Source organism: Scedosporium apiospermum (assembly GCF_000732125.1).
Source record: "Scedosporium apiospermum strain IHEM 14462 chromosome Unknown SEQ_SAPIO_0132, whole genome shotgun sequence".
Lineage (NCBI taxonomy): Eukaryota > Fungi > Ascomycota > Sordariomycetes > Microascales > Microascaceae > Scedosporium > Scedosporium apiospermum.
The window spans coordinates 1,888,031-1,905,324 of NW_015971833.1; the positions used below are offsets into that span (position 1 = coordinate 1,888,031).

General features: G+C 51.6%; 3 protein-coding genes and 2 pseudogenes across 3 annotated transcripts; 2 read left to right on the forward strand and 3 right to left on the reverse strand.

The window, feature by feature from the left end:
- Nucleotides 1–440: 440 nt before the first annotated feature.
- On the forward strand, nt 441–1,691 carry SAPIO_CDS9248 (annotated as a pseudogene; the record flags this gene model as incomplete).
- An 885-nt stretch (nt 1,692–2,576) lies between these two features.
- On the reverse strand, nt 2,577–3,007 carry SAPIO_CDS9249 (uncharacterized protein; the record flags this gene model as incomplete). The annotated part of the gene is made up of 3 exons (XM_016790689.1): nt 2,577–2,705; nt 2,793–2,908; nt 2,974–3,007. The coding sequence occupies 3 exons, from the start codon at nt 3,005–3,007 to the stop codon at nt 2,577–2,579; spliced, it is 279 nt and encodes a 92-aa protein (XP_016639992.1).
- Nucleotides 3,008–4,180: 1,173 nt separating this feature from the next.
- On the forward strand, nt 4,181–5,708 carry SAPIO_CDS9250 (annotated as a pseudogene; the record flags this gene model as incomplete).
- A 682-nt stretch (nt 5,709–6,390) lies between these two features.
- SAPIO_CDS9251 (uncharacterized protein) lies at nt 6,391–7,687 on the reverse strand (the record flags this gene model as incomplete). Its single annotated transcript, XM_016790690.1, has 4 exons — nt 6,391–6,554; nt 6,611–6,985; nt 7,046–7,390; nt 7,459–7,687. 4 exons carry the CDS (start codon nt 7,685–7,687, stop codon nt 6,391–6,393), a joined length of 1,113 nt encoding a protein of 370 aa, XP_016639993.1.
- Nucleotides 7,688–8,583: 896 nt separating this feature from the next.
- SAPIO_CDS9252 (uncharacterized protein) lies at nt 8,584–10,746 on the reverse strand (the record flags this gene model as incomplete). The annotated part of the gene is made up of 8 exons (XM_016790691.1): nt 8,584–8,927; nt 8,992–9,171; nt 9,247–9,308; nt 9,367–9,561; nt 9,626–9,906; nt 9,967–10,184; nt 10,264–10,454; nt 10,511–10,746. The coding sequence occupies 8 exons, from the start codon at nt 10,744–10,746 to the stop codon at nt 8,584–8,586; spliced, it is 1,707 nt and encodes a 568-aa protein (XP_016639994.1).
- Between the last annotated feature and the right edge of the window lie 6,548 nt (nt 10,747–17,294).

Here is a 17,294-nt window from a genome sequence, read left to right on the forward strand (position 1 = left end):
ATGCGACAGCCAAATGATGGCAATCCGGAAGCTTACACTCGGGAAGAAGCTTTCGCCGTCTGCTGCAAGCTGGTCGATGCTCTTAACAGTATATTGACACCATTTCATGTCCGCAAAATATCAAGAGAGCACGGCCAACCCTGAATCTCCTACTCAACGCGGCCCAATATAGCATATTACCACAAAAGCCTGTCCGAGGCCCCCAAATTACCCTGGTCAGCGATAAAAGGCGAAACACAAGGTGTGTTAGGGCTGTCTTAGGACGTATCGACCCTGCCACCTAGTCTTTTCAGAAGGTGCAGTGTGATATCCAACAGAGCCAAATCCGGAGCGACCCGCCCAAGCCTCGAAACCTGATTATCGCAAGGAATGGGGGCAATATTACAGAAAGCCCTGGTCCAGACGGGTATTTCACGTCTGTCATCCTCCCGGAAATCGACATGGATCAACGTCGGCGCAGCCAACTCCAGCGAGAGGAGAGGTTCCTGTGGTACCTGTGCGGCGTATGGCCTCATGAATGCCCAGTGATGTCTGCCGAGGAAGCGCGGGCACGCATCGCCCGCGAGGTCAAGATGCTCGGATTATGCAACATGACCGAACGCAAGGAGTATGACGGCAAGATTCTCATCATCCTCGAAGAGAAGGTGTCTAGAAGCGCAATCAATCTAAAACTTGGCAAGGCACCGAGCGCCGACATATCACATCCTTTGCCCCAGGTGCGGATCCGATCCCCTGATTACGCGTGGACAAAGCCTGTTGTAGACTGTTGTCTTTCGATGTGGTCGGAGACTAGTGATCTCCTAAAGACCTGCGTGGCCGTGGCCAGGGTTATCGACGAAGTTAATGAGAGAATCCGCACCGGCGCACAATCCCCGGGCCACTGCGACTGCACGCCGAGTATGGCCGCGCCCAGAAGCCATCCGTGCAGCAGATGCGGCATAAATACCCTCTGTTCACTCTTGGCAGTGGATTTAGACGGGTTTCGGGCATGTGAGCAATGCCTGCAAAAGTCGTTTGTCTCTGGAAATCAACGACGAGCCATTCTCAGCCTAGAGCGCGCTGCGAGGCGGGAAAGGCAATCCATCGCACCAGAGAGACTGGCAGACGTCCGATCATTGGTCGCCATTGGCGGGGAATGGATTCCGCGGCAGCTGGAAGGCCAATATCGATACAGGTACCGGAACGCCTACTCGGGCGCGGTGATCCAACAGGTGCCCGAGATGCGTCATCCCACCCAGATCACCTGCGATGCTGTGTTCCCGATTTCCATTGGCAACGAGGGCAAGACAATGATTCACTGGGTTGATAATATTGGCCTGGTGCCACATGCCCTCAACTCGTGCAAGCACGCGCATCTGCCGATCTTCCTGGAAACAGTCGCCGAGTACTGTCGTCAAGTTTGGCCTCTCGTGGAACAATCTCGTGTCGGCGACGTTGGCGCCATCCAAGAAGTTCAACGGCTACAACAGCAATTTATTGCTGCTTGTTCTCGGTTTGCTTACATCCGGAACAAATTGCCGTGGACCATCCGGGCTCGATTGGCGCTGCGGCTTAGTGCAGAGCAATTCCGGTACTACAAGAGGAATGGGTGCCGGAAAGATCCATTCCGGCAGTCCATTACCGGGCTATCGTGGGCATACCAGTTTCGGCCCCTAGGACGGGTGGTCGAAGTCTTGGGTGCGCATCCCTAAGATAATTAAAGGAGATTGAAGCATGGATAGGGGTTCGACTACCAAGACCTGGAGGATGCCCATACTTCGCCCACTCCGCGACAATACCCGAGTTTGGGGACCGACGCCAGGCATATGCGCTGATGGAGGAGCGGCGATCGCGCATGAAAACGGGGTGCAATCTAAAATGGGCTACCGTGGACAGTACCGAGACTTGGAGTGTATTTTTTAATGGAGTCCGGCCAGGACGATTGTCGACGACAACGATCCGGGATGCGACGCCAAGAGGGGGCTTCAGCAGAAGTACATCGTACGAAGGTCTTCGGAAGTTTGCCCCCGGCGACATCTCCTTTTAGCGAGATCGAGCCTTCCACTCCCGAGGGCACGCTAAATGACACGCCCTTCCAGCTTGTGATGGGCCTAATCGAGGACATCGTCATGATGGCCGATGCCGTTTGCACTACGCCATTCAGGTCCAGCGACAAGCTGTCGCCCAACCGGCGGTCCATCCCCGACATACAATTTATCTACCTGGTTTAGCCGGCAGGATCGGTGGTTAGAGTTTTGGGCAAGGTCACCAAGGATTGAGGGATATGAGGAAGGCTGCGTATGTGTCTTCCTTAACTCGGCAAAGATACGTGGTTCGTGGTTCTTCAGGAGGTCGACGCCTTGACAGGTGTTTAACAGCTTACCTGACAGACACGTTACATTCATTTACACCCTATTAAGACGGGTTCGTAAAACAGGATTAGGGAAATATGTAATTCATCTCAATAAAGAGCTTTTCCCCCCCAAAAATGTACGCTGCTTTGAGTGTTATGTTGTGTCTCCTGTGTCCCACTCCTCGGTCCAATCCCTAATGATGACGGCCCTCCTCCTTTTAAGGTTCAAGCCTCGAGAAATCACTTAAAAGCCCTGGGCTTCAACCTGGGCCTGGGCAGCTTCAATCGTAGCAGCGGCGTTAGGATCGACGAAGCCACAACCCTGCTTGCCATTCTGGAACTCGGCGCCAATACCAGAGCAAATGCCAGTTCCCTGACCGTTATTTGCGCAACACCCTTCCTTCGGCGCTGTTCAGCATCTAGATAGGAACGAGAGCGGATTTGGGAGTCCTGTATTTACCTGACAGTCGGCGTCGGCGACGCAGCCGCCGGTGGTGAATTGCTGTCCTTGCCCGTTTCCTACGTTTCTGGCGCCCGCGTTGTTGGGGATGGCCTGTGCGAGGGCGGTGGCGGCGACTACACGTGACGCTTAGTAATGGAAGACCGAAGGACGAAGGAGCCTGGGTCAAAAGGTAACTTACAAGCGAGAGTAGCGAAGAGAGTGATGCGAACCATTTTGAATAGTTAATTAAAAAGAAGGACTCCTGGTCTGTTTGAATGGAAGGGAAAAGACTGAACGACACCGGGCCGTGAGTAGAGTTTAAATGATGGGACGTGATTTTGAGACTGGGCTGGTGAGAAAGAAGAGGCAGACAACTCAACATCGTGGACGACACGGCTCTTTTGTATTCACAGTCGCAAGTGATTATTCATCGGATTCATCAACAGATCGTTGCTTGAACCAGGTCTATCCTTCAACCCAGGGTCAATGGATCCTGTCACAAATTGGGATGAGACCCATCAATGCGTCAACTCTCCCGCCAACATCAGACGCAAGAAGTTACCGCCCGCGCATCAACAACAGGCGAAAACTTGGCAATGGCAGGTAAGAACAAGCGGGGGGATTGCCATATTTCATGCCACGGACTACTTTGCTTCCCCCTGATCTCGGCAACAGTGACCGAGCCCGTCAGATTTTTAATCATTTGGTGCGCAGAACTGTGAAAAGAGCTGCGGCGATCGGCAATCTGATCGTCTTCCCCTGAGTCTCATTTCCCCAGCGTGGCCCGCTAAACTGGCACCCGACCTGGCTTGACGACATCTCGATACATGTCGTGTGTCAGAAGCTGGGGGAGGTTGTTCGCCTGCAATTGAATGCACCTGGCCCTGAGTCTTGCCATCTGGCGCCGATTCTACTGTTGTGTTGAGTGGATCGGTTACATAATTTGGAGCTTGGGACCTTTACCGGATCGGAACAATGAAATGTTCCGAGAGTTGACGTCATTGTACCTGAGACCTCGAATTTCTGTCTGTTTCAGCCAGACTTGTGGGGAGCACTAAAATAGCCACATTCTCGTGTTGCAAGAGCTCTCGGTGGAGACGCCAAGAACAGACGGGGAGTAACTAATCACGTGAGACGTGAGGGATTGCAAGCCTTCCAACTTGCAGCTGGCGACATCGTCTGTTTGGTCGGATCTCGTGTGCGTTGTTCGTACTGTACGTTCAGACCACTTCAGTTGGCCAAGGAAACGCTGCAGCTGGGATCCTTCGAGGAGTGGAGCGCCTCTCGTACATGTAGGGGGCTGTGTAAAAGGGGGGAAACAGAACGCAAAATCGAGAGAGCCTCCGGGTCTTATTTTGGAATTTCTAAATTAATCACCGAAATGGATGTTTCGAGGCGAAACGAAAATGGCATCGCACTGGGCTCGGGATCTCAAAGCCTTTCTCTCATCGGCAAGAACAAGAGGGCAAGCTGGAGACCGTAATGATTCTAGGTAAGTCAGGCTCCCCGCCAGCTGATTACCATTTGACAGCATGTTCACGAATCCTAACCGCCACGCAGAGCTCTGCCGCGTGCCCCGGCTGCGACCGAGAGCACCGATGCTGGACATGATTGCCGTCCAATTCACTTGAGAGTCGGAAGCGAGGGAGGCGGCTATTCGTCTCCCCGGAGGATGGATCCCATCGTAGCTCCCGCGTACTATAATCTAACCCAGTCCCCGCTTTGCCGACTACCTGACGAAGTACTCCTCGACATTATGGAATATCTGGATCTTCCCAGCCTCATGTGTCTTCGCCAGACCTCTCGCATCTTTTTGATCCTCTTTTCTTCCCCCAGCTTTCGAAAATACCACCCTCCGTGGGCCGAGGACGACCTCTCGAGCTGGACGCCGCCGTGCATCCTGTCGTCAGCCGAATGCGAAAGATTCCGGTCTCTCATCGACAAGGACAAATTCTGCCCCGACTGTCTGAATGCACGGATTCAAGGCGACAGGAATTCGAAGCTCAAGACTCTGATGACCCGCATGCTCTACTGCAACACCTGCGAGATGAAACGATCAGCCCTCTTCTTCTCAGCCTCCCAGAGGTTCACGAATTTCACGGGGAGAAAGAAACGCGTCTGCCTCGCCCACGAAGGGTACATGCGCATCTGCCAACATGCAGTTCTCCGATGGGCGGATATCAGGGGATGGATTGACGAGCAGGCGAGAAGTGAACAAAAGTGTTTCCGCGTCACCCTGTGCAGCGATCCGAGCCATTGCTTCACATGCGACAGTGGCGGGTTGGACGAGTACAACGGAATTCACGCCATTCTCGAAAAGGACTTCGGGACGACCACCTTCACAATCACATGGAACGCCCACGTCTCCCTGGAACCGTTCAGGATGCCAACCTTTGAAGAAGAGGGGTTTTCCACGACGCAAATGAGGCAGATTATCGAGACTTTGTACGTCGATGCCGGCCAATACATAATTCCCGAGCCCAATGCGTATTTACCCATTCGAATGTCGGCTTTTGATCCCAACGTCTGCGCCTGCCTTCGATACCGTGGCCGGGAGCGCTTCAATTGGAAGCTTTTGCCCACAACTGACATCGGCTGGAGAAGTTGCAGAGTTGAACCGAGATTGAATCTCTTTACGCCCGGCCCCAAGGGTGTTCCCAGCGGCGCCGCCCGTCCCCCGCACTCCGTCTCGAGCGGGAGCTCCCTTTCTCCGATGCGAAGATTCGGCTTTTCGGTGGAGAGGTGCCAAAAGTGTGTGGAATGTCCGGCTCTGCACATTTCTCACGAGCAGTCGATCGGGTTCCGAATATCCGAGTACGCATCAGCGCATAAGGTGCCGGTGGAGTGGTACGGTCTTTTAGACCCAGATTCGTACGGTTTGAATATGGATGATGCGAGTTGCCACGTCTTGTGGTGTCCAGACGGAAACTGTGAAATCTATTCCCATCGGTCAAACCATCGCAGATTTTCTACCCTGTTCGATCGATATATAGACTTTTTGGAAGGAGATATTTCATAGGCGATGGTGTATACATATGGCAATATATGTGGAAAATCTAGACAACTGTGCCACAGATTGGCTGACAAGTTCTGCCGTCCTTCTGTCTGCTTATCCTTGCTTGGGCGATGCCGCCTTTGCGCAGCTTTAGCACCAGTTCGAAGGTCAATGCTGCAAAATGTTGGGAACCACTTTAGTTCTGGAGAAGAAGTGTAAGCCATTATAGGAGTTTTCTTGAAAAAGTTCGGACTATTCGCCGTCCTGAATATCCGGCTAGACTACTGCCGCCAGGTTTCGCATACGCCATCCTTTATTTGTGTATTTGACCAATGAAAAGAAAACAAGACAAAGGCAACCGAGACTCTCTATACGAGTGGAGATTAGAAATGACTACGCGATGGGAATGCTTCAACCTTATCTACTTGTAATGGCAGACTGAGACGACATGCATGGCAATAACAAGAGTACTACCATCATATGGAATGCCAATCTCGTTTTATTGAAGACCATTTATGGGGAAACTACGCTCACATATGCGTCACGCCCAGTACTTCCCTGGGTATTCGCTCACACTCCAAACTCCATGCAGAGCACCCTCTGCCCACCCCATCAATTTATTCAAGCGCTGGCCTTCCTAGCCTCCAAGTCCTCCCTGCGAGATTTGCTGTTAGGGTCAAAGTAAGGCTTCTCGCCCAACCCAACCGCCCTGTTGCCGAAGCGATCGCCTTGCTCGTCGTAATCGAAAGTAGCAGTGTGGAACACACTGCGGTTATCCCAGATGGCTTCAAACGTGTTAGCTCTCTAGTCATAGAAGTAATTTTGGCATTCTAAGACGTACCGATATCATTGGGGTTTTGCCACTTGAGCCTGACTTGGAGGTCGTGGTTCTTGTGAAGAAGGTCAAGGAACCAGTCGAGGAGCTTCTGGCTCTCCTCCTCAGTGACGCCGTTGATGTGGCTGACGTGACCTCCTACCGGGAAAATACTTTTCCATCCTGTCACGGGGTTGGTCCTCACAACGGGATGGATGGCCTTGAGGATTGAGCCGACGTTCTCGGGGGCACCACGAGGCTTGTCATAGAGCTTGAAGCCGTTACGCTCAGCGGCCGCTGCGAAGCCGGGCTGCTCGAACGTCACGTCAAGGGTCTCGATGAACTTTTGGAAAGGCTCGCTGAGGATATCATAAAGGTCGTACCCGCTAGCCCAAAGGGTGTCTAACGATCATCAGGTTAGTTTATATACAGAGGATCGGCGCAGTAACGATGACCACATACCACCGCCCGTCTTTGGTAGTTGGACGAGGCGAAGAGAACTGTAGTCCGCAGGGACGGGCTCAAAAGCAATGTCACTATGCCACTGCGCACGGGCTTGCCGTTTCGGGCTCGAATGCTCTTTGAAGTTGGCCTTGTAGTACTTCTTTTGCTGAACGGAGCTGATGGTACTGATTTCGAGGTCGTCGCCGCCGAGGATTTCACGCTCGGAGTTCAGAAGGGGGTGGATATGAAGACCATTGGTCTTTGGTCGACCGGTGAGCTCACCGAGTCGGAGGATGAGCTTCTTCTGCAGCTCGTTGGTGAGATTATCTTGAGCGCGGAAGAAGACGACTCCTCGCTCGGAGACTGCGTGGTGTTAGTGGATACGCGTCCCGGCCAAAGGCCGTCAAATGAGGGGTTGTGCTATGGCTTACTGGTAATGGCGAGGTCACGGATAAGCTCATCAGAGTTGGGAGCTTCCAGCCACTCAACGAGATTGGCTTTCGGAAATTCACGGCCAATGACAGTGGTGACATCAAAGTGCTCATACTGGTCGAGGACGCCAGTGGTTCTGAGGGGCTGCGGCTTGCTGGCCTCCTCCTTGAGGGTCTTGACGACCGTGGGGAGGGTGTCGGGGGTCGTCTCAACAGCAGTGGGAGCCATTTTTCCGTTTTTAAGTGTTTCGCTCGCTGGGGATTTCTTGCTCACGTCGGTGATCTGGATCAGGAGTGATGTTGAACTTGCACAAGCAACACACAGGAATCAGGAAGCGGGATCTCCAGCGCAGTTAAAATAGAGCCAGGCACCATCTTCTGTCGGACTTAGGCATGTTTCTAACTCCTGTATCCGTCCACCCAAGAGCACTAATATCTGCGCAAGATGTCGAAATCCCGAGATGCTCCCTCTCCCACTGCCCCGGTTACAGTTACCCGCCGAGAAACTAATCAATGGGGGAGGTTAATGTAACCCCCTCCATTGGCGAGATGGAGGGGTGTAGAGGTATGTTCTCACCCTCATTATTGATGACGCCACCGGCTAGCTAACACACACACGGCGTCGACCCCACACTCTTCCGGGATATCTTCTGCCATCGGTGATGGAAGTGAGGTTAATAATAGATATGTCACCATGTGCCTACCACCTCAAGGTCCCCCTGGCAGGCACACTATTATCAACCGGTTTGTAATGAGATCTGATAAAGGGATCTTGGCGTTGCGAACACGGGGGTATGGCAACTGCAAGTTGATACGAGAGCTGTCACAGAAGGATATTGCATCTATTATCGTCCAAATGAGGGGGGCATTAGGGAGACCTATGACGCTATCGTTCTCTAAGAGACAAAGCATGGCAATCTCCAAATTGAAAGCCACTCGCCGCGATCATTATAACGCGCAGTATCCTGCTCAACTACCAACGTGCAGGTGTAGCTTTGGTTAAATTGTAATCAAGGTTCTCTAGACTGCAGTTGCATTCATCAACAGACTAATCTGATCATTCACCCTTGCCACAGTTCTCCTCGAATTGGGCTCCCAGCTCGGCACATCCTTATCCTACTCTATCTAGCTGGCAAAGCGGAAATCTAACCTCCTACTTCCACCGTCCGCTTCCTTCTCAAGATACTTGAGTTTCTCGTCATCACTGAGCGCCGTCCACTTCTTATCTCGAGACTTGTTCCTCCACACGTAGTACAGTTTAGCAGCTATGTATAGAACGGTGTTGTACGCCACCAATCCCAGCAGAATCGAATTTCCCCGCCGGTACAGAGGAGCGTCGTCGGCTCTGTAAATATTGCTGGCTATCACCTGTGCGATCTGAACAAAGATATTGTACATGGCCGCAGAGACCGTTCGGCCGCGTACACTGTTGGAGTTCCTGGAAGCGAGGCCAACTTGGATGGCGTGTGCTAGAAAATGCAGCGCGTTAGATTTCCGACTCTACGAAGGTACTGCGACTTCCGCAAAACTTACATAGTGGCTTTCCAATGAGGAGAGTGAGGATTCCCCACGTCGTCCACCTCGACTTTATGGGATCGTATGCCACGCGCAGCCAGATCAAGAGCGGAAGACTCCAAATCTGGGGTAGAACAGACCAGAGTAGAAGCTGCTTGGAGCGTTCGGCGACCCATAACAGAGCCATCATTGTAATGACTAAGTTGGTGTTAGCGCTGGAAATGCCAAAGAAAAACCATGATATCTAGAGATATATAAGAAGCTGCTACTTACTTCCGAGGACCTGCGCGGGGATGGTGAGCAAGTTCGTCTGGAAGACATTGAAGCCCATTTGTCTTCATGCATCTGTTAGCATCTTTATAGTTTAATAAGTTGGATTGGATATCACTTTACCTTAGCGACAGAGTGAGGTATTGCCTTGGTGGCATTCCAGGTACCAAGAAAGTGAGACCAATGAGGTATATGGGCCACAGATCGAAATCCAAGATGCTCTTGAACAGCAGCTTGGGGGTAATGGCCTGTCGATTATGCATGCTGCCCTTGGTGGGATCATCCCTGATAATGCGGTTGACCATGATGACCTCCTCCCTGTATCAGACACGTTAATTTTCGACTCATAATTAGGGGAATAGCCGGTCTTTCGGCTGCCTACCTCTCATTGAACCAGCCCTTCTTGCCGCGAAGCCGACTGGCGGTCTGGGTAGGGCTGGGTGGCATCAGAATGAACGAGATCAGGCCGATTACCAAAGTAAAGAGACCCTCGATCAAGAACAACCATCTCCATCCCTCATGCCCGAGAACACCGCGCATCTGGAGCAGACCAGCAGCCGCAAGAGCGGCGATGATGTCGGCGACGGTCATGGACAGCCAGAAAAATCCAAGTCTGAGAGTCATCTCATGGTGTTTATAGAAATATGAGAGATAGAGGATGATCTTCAGAAGTGGTCAGTATGGGTTTAGTCGTAGATACCGTTGCGCGGAAGCTTGACTTACATCGGGGATAAAACCGCCCTGGAGGAGACCTAGCAGGGCACGACAGGCAAGGAACGATGTCCTGCCGGAGAGCTTGAATTGACAGGCGGCAACAATGGACCAGAGCGTCAACTGTGCTGGAATCCAGCGATCCGGACCAAGCTTCTTAGATATAAGCTGAGACGGCAACTCAGCCGACAAGAAGGAGGCAAAGAAGACTGTGTTACCAAGGTTGTAGTCTAGAGAAGGACTAAGTCAGTATGATCTTCACTCACGGGACAGCTGCCGTAGCTCTAAAATTGACCACATCTCACTCACCATTCGTCGTTAGCTTCAAGTCGTCGAGGAGATTGTCAGAGACCGCTTGACCAAGGTTTGCACGATCAATCTCCAGGCCAACAAACATGATACACGCCCATATCATGATCTTCCAGTCAATCTTTCGCACGAGCTTAGTCTCCTCTCCCCAGGTCCATCGCGCAGAGGGATCAAAACGATGGATATTCTCCCTAAAACGAAGTTAGAAAGATTGGCCGAATGGTTGTAAAGGTCAAGATATCCGTACCAGTCCGCACGAGGCTGATACTTTTCTGCCAAGACGGGGTTGTCATAGACACTTGGCTGCGTTGCAATGGCATTTAGATCCTCACTCTTGATCTTCTTCTCCCAGAAAAATCGCCGTGTGTCATTGAACGGCTTCCCGAGGGGAGCGACCTCAACGGTAGAGTCGTTCTTCTTCTCGACTGATTCCGCGTCGGACAAAGAGTCACCGTACTTGATCGATGAGATGACGGTCGCCATATTGGTCCTTTTTTGTGTAAGCCAATAGAGAAAGGAGTAGTCGGCCGTAAGCTATAATAATAGTGACAGATAAAGAAGCTTTAAGGCCGGGAGCACATCCCTCTTTTGTCAGGCCTTGAGACGTAGGAAGGTAGAATCGATAAGATTCTCGTAAGGTAAAATTTGGAAATCTCCCTTATAATAAAGATATATGACTGATATTATCTATTGCCAGCAGCGAAGACAGATTCGGAGGGGAAAGACAAAAGCTCAGGGTCCACACGCATATTCCCGAGAGACAGAAAAGCGTTATCGGCATTCTTTCGATCAATTCAGCCTGCAAAAGTCAACCGAGCCAAAATGGCGGGATCCAGATCCATGGGAAAACCCAGTTCGTGATTTGGGAAGTTGCTCGATGACGCCATTTTTGTCCATACAAATGAAATGCATCTTGTTGTAGCCGAGATGATGGGTTTTGGCGCCGTTGAAGGACGAGCGGCACATACACATGCCTACGGGCCCCGTTTGGAAGATATGCAGATAGAGGTGATATCTAAGATTCGAACATAATGTACCCATGCATGGATAAGTGTTTACAAATAGGACATCCCAGGGGTATGGGTACCGGGAGAGCCTTACGCCCCGTTCTCCCGGAAGAGACTTGGGTGGCAACCTGACGCCAGTGTGCGGGCAGATTGTGTGCTCGAGAGGGAACATGGGCGAAGATGTGTCTTATTAGCGAGACTCGTTCGATTTCTCCCTTTGGAAGAGCCTGTGGTGTGGTGTTGGTCGGGATATTCCTCCAACTCGCGGGCCATCGTGGGGAGGTGTTTACGACAGGTCGCTCGTCAAGGGTCGGGACTAGGGACAGGGACAGGGGAGGGCAGGCAACCCCCACTCCATGCAACCCAGGAATAGTCAACATGGAACTAGTGAGGCACATATCTGTTATCTCCGAATGTGGCATCTTCATTGGAAGAGACGGCAAGGTGGTGACGAGACGCAAAGCCGAGATTGGCGAGCATGGACAGTTGAGCAGGAGTAGGACACCTGAATCCAGTTCTGGGGTCGGAGCATCCTCCGAATCCGGATGGTAAACGGGGTGTTAATACCTAGCGTTGATGGCGTTTGCACCCCGTTCCCGATACGGACCTGCTATGGGGAGTGGATCCAGGGACCCATAGTCGAGAGCTAAGACTCTAGCCTTTATCTTCTACTAAGCTTAGAATGCGGAACCAATGGCAAATGAGGCCGTCGAAAGGTGGTTGGCAGTAATCGAAACGACAGGCGCGTTTATTGGCGAGCACGTCATTCGAACCCCGCCTCTGGGGATTCTGGACCCTTGTTGTTGCTTAATTTCCGGAGTTTAGGACGGAATTTTCAGGACAGACGATTTGGCGATGGGCGCAGCATACAAAGTACAGCAGCCAGCAAATTTTTGATGCAATACGAAGTTCTCCCGGGTGGCGTGACTAAACTGATGCTGGCAGAAGCGGAATGAACTGAAGATCGCGGCTCCTAATTCCGAAAGCGGCCCCACCACACCGCGGTGGGGTTCTCCCGGAGTCGGAGCCGAAAGTGGACGCCGCGACACAAGTCCGTCGTCCGGGTCGGGGGGCTTAAGCCTTTAATTGACTTCTGGCGGTTGCTCTTTATGAGAGCAAGCGCGGAACGGAGAATAAGAGGCCATCACGGGCATTCACATGAGTTTTAAGCTCATTTACTCAATCTCTGTGTCTCTACATGGACGAGGAAGTTCACGGTGAATCGAGGGGATTGTTTGATTGTATGAATATTGTAAGTTGTATAGAAAAAGAATTGTACCGCACTCAAGGAGGAAGTGAATCAAGGAGTTAATTATCCCAATATCTCTTGATTCAGTGCCTCAATTGGGCGGCTAGGAGGCCTCGACGCGGCCTCAAAGGTTAACACTGCATGTGATGAAGCGATGGCCGACTAGAGTATATATTACACCAATGCTTTCTGATTCATTGAAGTCTAAAACCTATTTGTTTTTCTCAGGATCAATGGGCTCGAAACGCTCAGCATCGATTAATATGACGACCCAGACCAGGAAATATTGACCCCACGCCTCTGAATCCACGGCACAAGTTCATCCCACTGAGGCTTTCCTTCGCCGGGAATATCCCATAAAATGTTCGATCGCATTGTCACCAAAGCACGGGATTCCTTGCTACTCCGGTTGCTGGATGGCCGTATTCGGCGCCAGCGCCGACAGCAAAAGGACAAAGGGGCCGACACTGAGCCAGACCTGGAGGAACAACTAGCAGAACGAATTCGCTCGGGAGGGAACCAACCCATGTCAGACATTATGTCTTCCAGTGTCTCAGAGCCCCATGAAAGTCCCCCGGCCGACGAAGAGTCCGGTCTTCCGCGACTACTACATACCTTACGAGGTGTTCCTACCCTCGACAGGCTTCCTCTCGAACTCATACTAGCCATCACAGAACATCTTTGTCGTCAGGACCAAGCAGCGCTGGCACTTGCTAGTCGCACAACCCTGCGAATGCTCGGTCTCGACTCTCTCCGTTTAAACGCCGACGCTAAGTGGAATCTTCTAGAGCGGCTGGAGAGAGATGGAGTCCTACCCGATCATATACTCTGCTCCAGCTGCAAGATCTTCCATCTTCCCAGTCTCCCCAAACATCGGATTCGAACTGGGCAGAAGAAGGGATGCCGGGCCGCTGGGGTTGAGGAACACGCGAGGCTCGCCTCTGAAGCTGTGCCAAGGCAGTACCCATTATCTTTCCCGTGGGGCACATTGGCGGCAATCACAAGATCTTCACGGCACGGATGGAATAACTATCCCCTGGATATGCTTCGTGGTACCATGAAGTATTCCTATAGTTTTCCTGGTGCACCAGATATTGGGGTCGCGGTTCGCCAAGAACCCAAGCTAGTCAACGCGCACCTCATGCTCCGAACGTCTATATACCTATTTTCTAAACCCCAGGAACCCCCAGGGGAACCTGCAAGTGTGGCTAGGGACTTTCAAAACGTATTACAAGGGTACTACCCCCTCTGGAACATATGTCCGCATGCCGAATGGTCCACAATACATCCCCATATGTACCGTGACAGGGCGGAACAGCGAGCAGGTGACACTCTCAAGCGGCATCTATGCCTCTGGTCTCATGAGATGGGATGTATTTCCACGGAGTGTGGGTGGGGAGATGGTCGCATACCTATCAAGAGTTGTCAGTATTGCTTTACAGAATCCATGGTGTGGAAAGTTGAAACACCTGAACTCGGGGGACAATCGGTGGTGTTGATTCGGTGGCAGGATTTTGGTGATGGCAAGAGAGCCAACGATGAAAGATGGAGGGTAAACGTTTCTCCCGGTTATTGGGGAATCCGAGAAGACTGGCGCGTTGGCTCTCTTTTGTCCCAATACGAGGGGGAGGAGTGCACTTTTGGTTCATACGACTACAAATTCTGAGTGCTTGACTGCTGGGGGCACGGGCGAGCTTCGAGCTGGAGTACTTTCCAGCTGGCGGCAGAAAAAAAGGTTGAATTGGTTGAATTCAATGTTGTCTATCCCCGAAGAAGTTTAGAATACCCCAATCGAGGCACGATACCTCACGGGACTAGCTCAGTCCGTCCTCTTACTTCTCCCACCCAAGTTTGCTGCAAGGTACTTCATATGCAAGTCAACCAAGCTCATCAAGTGTGTACCGTAAGTGGAAGGTGCTCTAAGATATTAATCTCATCGGGTCTTCATCGAGTTGCGGAGGAAAGAGGCATTATCCAGGTCCCCTTTTCGCCTTCCTCCGCGCGAACGTGATATTTAACGGGCAGCCACGAAATGCCATGGCTGTAATATTCCTATGTCACGCCTGCCTCGGGCGTGGGTCCCATTTCAATGTGGCGGTATCTGCACATGTGGGAGGCAAATGATGGGAAGGAGAGGGAAAGAGCTGGGTTGAGGCGAGCGTTGGGAGAAGGAGTTACGTCTATGAATTCCGGACTTGAGCAGGAGCTGTCATGACCAACAAATGTTGTGTAGTGTGTAGGTAGGCTGCACTGATCCACCCGTCTTTTCGGTTCCCTTTCAATGGGAGCTTCAATCTTCTACGCAACATTTACCAAAGACAAAATCAAACGCGCCCAATTTCCAGCATTCGCTCTGCTATGTATCGCTGCAAACCCAATTTTGAATCGATGATATCTATCGTTCCGCTCTGCCGTCCCTAATATTGATTCGCCCGTTTGTGATTCCAAGATGCCTCAGTGCTCTTCCACTTCGTCTGCTACCTACTGACCATCAGACAGGAGAACGGTGACCCCGCGGCCAACGAGGAGATCCTCCTAGACACGCTCCCAAAAGCTCCGGGGCCGGGCAAGAAGACGCCGCCCTTAAGACCCCGAGACATCCGATCCGAACTCGTCCGGCTCGAACACAACATTCTCACTTTGTGCTCCTCTGAACCCCGATCACACGAATCCCCGGGCCCCGAACGCTTCCAAAACCCGACAAATTGAGGAAGGCTGCCCGCCATTGTTTCTCCTTCGCGAATCTTTTCCTCCCACCCCGTCCCCTGCCATGACCCCGCCCCCAGATAAACTGTCTGGTGTTTTTCAACGGCTTGGCTTACTGTACTTGCCGGAACCGGCGCGTGTCTCTTCTTCCGGCCTGAGACAACAGGGGCGGACGCTCAGGTAGCAGTAAAGACGAGGATCATCTTAGCAAAAGTTGCTTTGCTTCTATACATCGGCCCAGTTACCCGTCTATCCAGGGTCACCTGAACGCCGTCTTCGACAGCCGACCTGCGGCCGAGCGGTACCCCCAATAGGCAGGGGTTACCACCGGTTTGTATGTTATCTGTTGGGCTTGGTGGTATTTTGTTTGCCGTCTCGGCAGTACTACTTTTCTCCCCGATGGGCAAAGATATCTGGTGGAGCTTACTTGGGCTTATCCCAGTCATCTTTTTCCTCGGGCCAGAGTATTTTTCCCGGCTCTGTGCCCTGTTCTCTACGATGAGAAAGGAGACAACAAAATGACGAGACCTTGCCGGATGCGTGGCTACGACATTCCAATGCCACGCCTATCGCGCCCCGTGGCTAGGAGGAGCGGCACATGTGTGAAGAAAAGGGTGGGAAGGGCAGAAGGGAAAACGTGGGGAGGGAAAGACTGAATTGAGGCTAGCATAGGCGGTATGGAACTATGTATCATGACAACCAGGTGGTAGCGAAACATGCAGGTTCGCCATGAATGGTAGTTTACCTTCAGCAACTGAAAATGAACTCGTTAGAAAGGCCTCACTCAGTACCCCATGTTCAATAAGTCGGGCCAAAGAATGTCTATTGAATTATTGATAATAACAGTAAATAATCATTATTGAAAATTATCTTCTCGTATTCACTTCATCCCCAGCACCCTTCCGCATCTCGATGGTAGGCAAGAATGATCGAATACCTCGCGTTCATCGCTTCTTCGGCCCCAGGGTGCCCGATGGGTCTATTTCTTGCCATAAAATGAGCCCAGAGTCTCTCCAATAGCATGCGTGGACTTTCCCCATGTCTCTGTCAACAATGTCGTTCGAGATTACCGCCGCTGGTTAGCGGCAGCGGTAGAGCACGCCATCGGCCCCACCTTTGGAGACTTCGGGCCCCTGTTCCCAACTTCGAATGCTCTCCGAGTTGACGGCCGACACCGGTGAACAAGTCCTTGTTCTAATGGGAATGCCATTCAAGTATCGAAGTCTGTGCCTTTATCTAGATTATTCGACAGCCGGGGTAGTGGTGCAATTTTGAATGAACTCTGAATCAATATCATCACTTTGCGTTTCCTTTCTCGAGAGACGAAAGGTCCAAGACGATACTCACATTCAATCCAGCTATAATGATATGTGTAGTTTGCAAAACTCTTTCAGCAACCCACACGACTCCTGGGAATGTTCCATGAGGTAGGATTCTGTGGTCGTGGAGAGCTCCACCCAACATCAAGGGAAACTACGATTGATTATATATTCCAATCTCACTTTCGCATCCATCCATGTCCACGAGACTCTCCACGGAAGGAATTAACTTAAATTGTGTTTGTCGGAACCGCCTGACCCGTTCTGTCGGTAACGTGTCTCACGTCGGCTCTAAAATATCCGGTAGACACCACCTTTCCGATGATCATCGGGCCCCGTAGATCCTGCCGTCGTCAAAGCCTTGAGAAAGAGGGGTGTGTCCTTAACGCCAAGGGGGATGGCAGGATAACGCAAGGCGCGACGGATTTAGTGATCATGTGTGTTTGCTTCTTCAAGGCGCCTGGCTGACGAGGGGAAGGTAACCGTCTGAACGCGGAGAGTTTGACCTTTGCATGTGGCTATTCAGAATACAGCATCTCCTCGGCGGGTCTGTAGATTCAAGGACAGAACCGATGAATTGGGACGGGTGGAAGGATGGCAGGATGGGATGGCTCCGCCAGTCTGGGTCCCCTAGGATACTTGGTGTGTTAAAACTCCCTTGTCCCAGCGAGAGTGGCTTGAAATTCAGTAATGGGATATATGTAACAATCCAGTATTTCTCGACCAACCCTGAGGAGAGGAAGGCAAGAG